General features: G+C 41.5%; 1 protein-coding gene across 3 annotated transcripts in view; it reads right to left on the reverse strand.

Moving 5' to 3' along the window:
* HOOK3 (hook microtubule tethering protein 3) overlaps positions 1 to 8,826 on the reverse strand; it is a 48,112-nt gene extending 39,286 nt beyond the window's left edge. For all 3 annotated transcript variants that reach the window (XM_033173145.1, XM_033173144.1, XM_033173143.1), the window contains exon 1: positions 8,491 to 8,826. In XM_033173145.1, the coding sequence (XP_033029036.1) occupies positions 8,491 to 8,547 (57 nt within the window). In that variant the 5' untranslated portion in view covers positions 8,548 to 8,826. The remainder of the gene's footprint in view (positions 1 to 8,490) is intronic.
* Positions 8,827 to 8,836: the final 10 nt, after the last annotated feature.

Raw genomic sequence — 8,836 nt, forward strand, 5'->3', positions numbered from 1 at the left:
CTTTGACTTTGAAATTATACCCCTTTCCACCTTAAAATACTGTTTTGGCCTTCCTGGTGTGCTGTGATGGAAATGCAACTCACCTCTTCCCTGTCTGTAGCAGCCACCTTACTTGCTTTCTAGCCAAGTGTGCAGCACCAACTCAATAATAAATATTTGATAATAGTGGTGATTGCAACATTAATACAATTTCTGCCCATCACCTCCCCCTTTTAGTGTGTGCATGTCTTCTCAAAACTAAGTCTCTGCATTCCCAGTATATGATATTCAGGAGTAAGCGGTCTCTAAACTTGAAACTTTTAGCTAGAATTTATTTTAAAAAGTGACCTTTCTCCCACAGCTCAAAAAAGATAACCTCAAAACAAAGCATTAACAACACCTCAGGGAGAAATGAAAATGGCAGCTGGAAGACACTTGACAGTGCTCAGTACTACCAACTACAAGGTAACTACTTTGGCTGAGAGCCCATACAACCTTGAACCCATCCCTGGTTTTACTAGACATTATGGCAAGGGATGTTCCTTGGCAGCAGCTGATCTTTTATTTTATTTTTATTGTTGCAAAGAGGCCAGTTTTGGCCTCATCAGATTGCAAATGAATGGGAAGCACCTGGAACAGCTAAGAGATGCCTACTTCCTGCTTCAGAGAGGGAGGATATTTTGGACCATAGCTGTCAACCTTTCCCTTTTTTGCGGGAAATTCCCTTATTATAGCATTGAGAACAGCAGGGAGGGTTGACAGTTATGTATATAGCAGCGGGGAACAGCAGGGAGGGTTGACAGCTATGTTTGGACTCTTACATCTGAGAAATCATAAAACCCAAGGCATGCTGGCATGTGTTATACTGCAAACAAAGTGGCTGCTCAGAAACTTTGCCAAAAAAAACAACCACTCTCAACACACAAACTAGTTTAGAAACTTAAGTCCTTCTGTAGAATACAATATTCTGTGTTCTGTAGAATACTGTACTCTGTATAATACAGTATTCTACAGTGCATGAACAACAATTTTCAAACCTATTTCCTAACCCTGGAGAGTAGAAATATTCAATCAGTTCCTCATAATAAAACAGGAAGTTAACACCCTGGAAAAAGAATGGGAACACATTTCAGCCTGCCCATCTTCACCCAGCTGCTATTTGTTACATATATGGAGAGTTTCAGCTAAACAAGCTTGTCGACCTACTGATCATTTAATCTACCCTAACCAGTTCTTAAAATGTTCACAAACAGGTTAGAGTGCTTGGGTGGTTGTGGAAAGTTTCACAAGCAGCTCAAGGACAAGTTTAACTCATTTTCTCACCCAAGTTATCAAAAATACATTTTGGAACACCCTTCCATCAAATAATTAACATACACGCTTTGGACACAAATGTTAACACTGGAAATTTCCTTTCAGTTGATATCTAAGTGGCTCAAAGCCTTTAACAACAGGAAAGTCTTCTGTTTGTATGCAGCTTCTTCTTGATTTTGATTGCACATTGTTATTCTTATTATCCATTGTTAGGTGCCCTGAAAGGAAGACTGACAGGTTTCAGTACATATTTTAAAATAAACTGTTTACTATGACTTATTAATATCTGTTACCTCATCTCCATGTGAACAGATGCCCTGGGTCCAGGAAACACCCTTATGCATGCACTTTCCTTTCCAGTTCGGTTCAGATGTCACCATCTCAGTCCAATGAACCACAATTTGTGTACCGGTAATTGGAGACGAGCTTTGTACTTACATGCTCCCCATCCCTTCTCTTCTGCATCTTATTTAAATATTTGCAGGCATTATTTAACCACAGTCTATGACTTTGAAACCAAGAAGCTATTGTTTAACCCAAAATGCTGCCTTCCAGATGTTTGGACTGCAATTCACACCATCCAATGACCATTGGCCTTGCTTCCTGGGGCTAATGCAGTTTTAATTCCCAACCAACTAGAGGGGTACCACGCAATGTTAGAAGCTCAGTTATATAAGCTAATTGCCAAATGGCACTTTAAAACTAGGTTGCAGTTGCCACAGCAGAATGTCTAGACATCATCCACCCCCAAATAAGATTTATTATTGTTAGTATTATTTTTCATTTCAATACTGCTTTATATTTTAAAAGGGAAAAAACCAGTGGTTTACAACACATGAAAACATCAAATAAAGCAATCCAAATAAAACAAATTCAAGCTGCAATGACAATATTTCAGATCATTTTGTAAGTGACATTTTGCTTTCTCCATATTTATTTACCTACTGAATTTATATAGCTGCCCCATAGCAGAAGTACTCTAGGAAGCCACTGTGGTATAGTGGTGAGAGTGTCAGACCTTGAGGATCAGGGTTCAAATCCCCACTCAGTCATGAAGCTCACTGGGTGACCTTGGGCCAGTCACAGCCTCTTAACCTACATAATGGGGTCATTGTAGGGAATAACTGAGGAGGGGGTGAACTAAGTACACTTTGGAGAAAAAGGTGGGATATAAATGCAATAAATAAGCTGTTCTGCTTACCTGCTTAAGATAGCTGGAGGAGCCAGCCAGGTGGAGATGTCAGTCGCCAAACTGGCATCCAGAGATCTCCACATGGTCACAACTGGACCCACACCAGTCACAAAACACACCTGGCACATAGCTAGTTTCAAACACTGACACCAGGTTAAGCAAAGATGGTTTAAGTAATCCCTACTTTGTGATTCCTCCATCATGGTTTGATATCCTGGGCCATAGGAATCACCTGTACAGACACCACAAGAAACTGTGGTTTCTCCAACCTCTGGAAATATTGAATTAAGGCACACAAGATAAGTGAACAGACAAATGAATTTCTCAGTCTGAGATAATTATGTCTTAACTGACAAGCCACTCCAACAGTTGACTTTCAAAAGCATTTGCAGGCAGTCCTGTATCGGAAAGTTTTTAATGTTGCTGTTTTAAGTATGTTCCAATATACGCTGTGAGCCACCCAGAATGGCTGGGGAAACCCAGCCAAATGGGTGAGGTATAATAATAATAATAATAATAATAATAATAATAATGCCTACAGTGCTACAGACGCACTGTGACTGAATGTGCATGAAAGGGTGCATGCACTGTTCAGCAGTAACCTCCATTGTACATTCATGGCATTTCTTCTTTGGATCCCAGCCCATAATTCCAACATAGGCATGTCAGTGAAACAAGAAAATCTTCTGAACTAGTAAACTCTAAGCAGAATTCAAGGCCACAGCAGGGACAGAATGACTCAAGTTGGTGTGTAACAGACATATGACACAGACTCCTTTTGTCAATTTCATTCCCACCAAGCAAATATTCTGAAGAAAAATCATTCTCTCTTGCTTAAATTGTGTGTGCAAATATACCTTCTTCCCATCATTGAAAAATAAATAAATAAATAAAAAGAATAGGAAGCTGTTAAATCAGTTATAGAACCTTAAAAATGTAACTTTTTAAAATAAAAAGAACAGCCACCACCTTACAGATCATAATTATAGTAGGACTGCTGCAAATATGTTTGAGAAACATTTCTCAAAGGCTGTGCTGCAGTCCATAGTGCTATAGTTCACAGATATGAAGAATTCAAAATCTGAACCCAATAACCACCTTATTTAAAACGTCTTCATTGCTGATTGTTGTTAGTTACAAACCACATACTGTACTATCCATAATGTAGTGAGTTGCCTTCCTCAGGCTGTACCAATTAGCACACACAGATTTTGTAAATCCTTCTAATATTGGTCTCCATGAGAACTACGAATCTATCATCAAAACAAAAAGGTCCTGCAAATGCCTTTATTTTTTAATGCTTTTGTTCTATTCAATAAAAGCAATCAAGAGTTTTCTACATAGGGCTGGATCCAGACTTATGAATGCAAGTTAACTTTAATTGATGTTTGGGGCAGCCCCTCACTCCATCTTCCCTGGAGCTACTTAAGTCTTGAGAGAACTGAGGAAAGGCAGACAAGAAAGAGCCCAAGTAAGAGTGCATGAGTCATCCGTTTCTGAAGAGACCACCACTTGGCCTTAGAGGACTCTGTTGCTCTACATTTTATACCATTTATTCTTTCGGTATTTTAAAACTGTATACTACCTCAGGTGCACTGGTATAAAAGTGGTATATAATAAATGCAACAAATAAGTATTGCAGGTGCTATTTATTTCACTGGGTCGCTTCTTAAGAATAACTAAATACGCATCCAACCCATAAATGTTTCTCATACTGATGACAAGTCAGTTTAAGGAGAAACACTGCGGTCACATCAAAACCTGTGAAAGTTGTAGCAGAGTAGTAATTTGTAAGATCAACTAACTATAACGTCCTGGGTATTTACAAGCTTATGAACAAGTACAACTGTGTGACTTGAAAAACACATCATACCAGTGTGTCTGGATTTAGGTCTCTGCTTCCTTCGTAAGTGTCAAGTATGATCTACAAAATTATCAGAGAGCTTCCTCTTAAAATTACCAGCTAAACACCAACATAGGATTGCAAAGGCATTCCTGGTAGCTGACCCTCACCTAAAAAAAAAAAAAAATCCCTAGAGACTCACTAAAACCCAAACTTCTTTTAAAAGCAGCATAAGACATGATGTATCAAATGATTCCCATTGACAAGAACCAAAGTGCTATTAGGACATAAGAAAGAACATAGGAAGCTGTCTTATACAGAGTCAGACCACTGATCCATCTAGCTGAGTGTTGTCCACACTGACTGTAAATGGGTCTCCAGGATTACCAACAGGGTTCTCTCCCAGCCCTACCTGCAGATGCCAGGGAGCGAACCTGGGACCTTCTACATGCAAAGCAGATTATCTACCACTGAGTTACAGCCCTTCTGCAATTTATGCTACTCACCCATCCATAACTATACATTATAATTTAAAAAAAAAACTTATTTGAATTAAACTGTAAATGGAATGGGCTTGCTTTATCCCTTTTCTCTCTCCCTTAAAGGTTATGCTGATTTAGGCAATGAGAAAGACAATGCACATATGGGATACATCAGTCTGCACTATAAATGCAGAAAACAAGGCCACTGAAATACAGAAAAGAGAATAATTTATTCTGAAATGCATTTTCATAATATAACAACAACAATACAGTAATAGGATCTGATGTGTATCCCAGGGTCATTTAAAGGTTCCAACATACAAGGACTTTCTACCAGTTAAGATTGGTGCAAACACTGCCCATTATTTATTTCTGTTTCCAGGAAATGTAGAATGCAATAGGTATTCACTTCCTTATTAATTACTTCTCCTCTAGAGAAAGCAGCCAGTTGGAGGGAAAAGTACCAGCAATTAATAAATATGGACTCAATGCAAAGCAGTGGAACAGAAAGTCTGCCCTCCACATTGTAGAGTTTACACACAATGAGAAGTTTCTCTCTCCCTCTTACAACACTAAAACTTGGGGAAATTCAATAAAGCTGAATTTTGAAAGATTCAGAACAGACAAAAGTGCGCATAATGAATTTATACAAATCATTACCCCGAGTTGTAGCTGATGGCTACTAACCTGGATGTTTTTAAAAGGGATTTAGTCAAATTCACAGTGAATAACCAATGTAAAATCACACAGATTTCAATGAGTCTGGTTGAAGCAGGACTTAAGTTTGGAACCAATACATGAAGTTTTAGATGCATATTAACTAAAACAAAGAAAAATCGTAAATGCAGAATACAGTAGCAAGTATAAGATGAGCTTTTTTACCCCAAATCAATTCAAAACGGGGGGGGGGGTGTCATCTTATACATGGGTAGTGTAGTTTGCCCATGCGATTGGTTCTTGCCATGAGCTTGAGATTGTCAGTGGTGATTGGGCGGGTGCTTGGTGACTGCGGCAAGCTCTGTTGTCTATTGGCTGCCGCTATGTCAATCAGGAGTACTCAACAACTCTGGGCAATCTTCCCCCACTTTCTTTATTTAGAGCCCTCCAAAATAGGGGGTCATCTTAAACATGGGGGCGTCTAATACACAGAAAAATATGGTAGTACTACAACAGAAAAAGTCAAATCTGGACTCCACATAAGGTGAAACTGAAAGCAGTCTCATTTGAAAAATATTAGTTTCCAGGAACTCGGCCTGGAAATGAATTGGCAGCCAGCACAGGTATTTCAGTCTAGCACAACATCTGAGTATACTTTCTCAAACCTTTCAAAAGATAAAAAGCAGTATCTTAAACTAGCTTGAGTCTGATGAAGAGTGTATTGGTGTGATCTTCTGTAGCATGGTGAGCAATATTGTACTTTGCTAACTGGAAAACATCATAGGATGTTGCACTAATACAGTAGAATCAAGCCTGCACTGGCAACAGTCACCCTCCAGACACCTAGCACTACAATCACAGAAATGGACATAGCATGTGGGTGGCAAGTAGAACACTGGAGACAATTTATGCTCCTTTTCAGCAACCACAAAACTATGTCCGAACATAACACATTCAATATGTAGTTGTTAAAAATCAAAGTGCAATAAGACAGCACAATAAAATCTGCATACATTCATTTGGTTATTTATTTATTTCAGAATAGAATTTGCCCAGCTGCAATCAACATAATTGAATTTGTTTAACTTCAAGGGTGCAGATTTCTTTTTAATTGAAGTAATAATAACACTACCTACAAACACGAGTGGCGCTGTGGTCTAAACCACAGAGACTAGGGCTTGCCGATCAGAAGGTCGGCAGTTCGAATCCCTGTGATGGGGTGAGCTCCTGTTGCTCGGTCCCAGCTCCTGTCCACCTAGCAGTTCAAAAGCATGTCAAAGTGCAAGTAGATAAATAGGTACCGCTCCAGCGGGAAGGTAAACGGCGTTTCCGTGCACTGCTCTGGTTTCACCAGAAGCGGCTTAGTCATGCTGGCCACATGACCTGGAAGCCGTACGCCGGCTCCCTCGGCCAATAAAGCAAGTTGAGTGCCGCAACCCCAGAGTCGTTCGCAACTGGACCTAATGGTCAGGGGTCCCTTTACCTTTACCTTTTACCTACAAAAGAGTTAAGGACCCCAATACAAGTTGTTATTCTTTATCTCCAGCACATAATGAGAACTTTATCTTCAGAAGCATTGTATTCCAGGGTATTTGATTATGGATTCACACATAGGAACATAGGAAACCAGGCATGGATCCCAACTGTCTGCATACACATCTGGCTGAAAATAAACAGATGAAATTGGCTACAACTATTTGCCTCTTAGCAATGCAGGTTGCCTTTATTTTCTCTCTGCACAGTGCTCTACAAAAGACTGAAAAGTATGACAACATGGAGGTATACCCCAAATATCTCCAACAGTGTATCTCTGTGATCTGTCACTCCTAGCTCTAGACCAGTGGGAATAATGCTCCTCTGATCCCAAATACCTGAAGTCTCTTTAAAATGGAACAAAGACAACCTACTGATTTTAGATAGACAAAGCACACTACAACAGGATGTGTGGGTAGATTTCCCCCCAATGCCTAAATTGCTTGGATGTCAACATCTGAAAACCACAACTAGATAAATAATCACTTCTCTGAAATTAACAGATTATAAGTAATACCCCACCTTCAAGAGAGGGAGTTATGTTAGTCTGTTGGAGAAAAACCAAGAGTCTTGCAGAGTCCAAGTACTAGTAGCCTTTAAGTACCAGCGGGACAGTTTGCACCAAGAAATGTGATTAGGTGCAAACTGTCCCGCTGGTAGCCACAAGTGCGAAGTTTTGCACAAGTTTATACAAACACTAAAAGAGACTGATGAGATTTAAAGGGAAGCAGAAGCTGCATTTACAGCAAAGCTGTGAAGGGAGAGATGGCGAAATAAGCAAGCCCAGCCCTTTCATGGCTTTCTGCTTGATGACATGAACGCCTTCAAAGGACAAGAAAGATGGGGCTGCATCCAATATTAGTCACAGTCCATACAGACCTATTGAAACTACTGTAATGGACATCAAATAGCTTAGATCCATTAATTACAGCTGGTCTACTCTAAGCTGGATACAATCCATGGGGGGAGAAAGTAGATAGGAGGTGTTCTATTGTGCTTTTTCACACACTAAAAAACAAAACAACAACCAGGTGGACCTTCACAGGGAAACCAATGCCTGGTTCCTTGAGACTGTGTACCTGCCCAACACATGCTTTGCAGAAACTTACTGTACTTGCCACATTCGCGTTCTGAATTTTGCATCTGAAAACAAATAAATACATAGAATCATATACGCAGAGTGAGTTGATAGTTAAGCCCGGATGAATCCAGCGGGTTGCCTGCATCTGAATAAGCAGGATGAGGCTGGACACATATTAGGGGGCAGAAGCCCATAACCGGGATGAGCGAGGCAAAGCGTGTGGAGCCCCTCAAAAGAACAGAGAGGAGGCATGGCAGGGCCCAACTGGGAGCTCGAGTTAGAGACAGAAGGAAGCTGCCCAGGGACCAAACCGTGAAAGGGATGGAAAGAGAGAAAGCACAGGCCCAGGGGGCAAAAGCTCCCGGAGAACAGCACCTTTCCCAACCCCCACAAAGCCTCGGTCACTCACCCAGGTGAGCAAGCTCTCCCCGAGCTCGGCCCGCTCCAGGCTCTCCACATTGAACATGGTGCAGGCCGGGCGGGGCTTTTTCTTTCAGCCGAGGAGCTGCCGCCGCCGCTGCCTGGGCCTCGCAAGGCAGAGTCTTCGAGAGGCGCTGGCCCGCTTTCCGCCACCTCCTCTTTTCTTCTCTCTTCCCCTCAACCCAGGCCGGCACAGCCGGGCTGGGCTGCTCTGTAGCGCAGACACGTCACCCGGGCCCCGTCGTGGGGGATCCGCCCGCTCCGCTGGCACACCGGCCGCCGACAAGGCGCAGGCGCCCGCCGGCCCACTAGGCCCGCCTTCCCTCAATCACGCC

Source organism: Lacerta agilis, chromosome 16, assembly GCF_009819535.1.
Source record: "Lacerta agilis isolate rLacAgi1 chromosome 16, rLacAgi1.pri, whole genome shotgun sequence".
Taxonomy (NCBI): Eukaryota; Metazoa; Chordata; class Lepidosauria; order Squamata; family Lacertidae; genus Lacerta; species Lacerta agilis.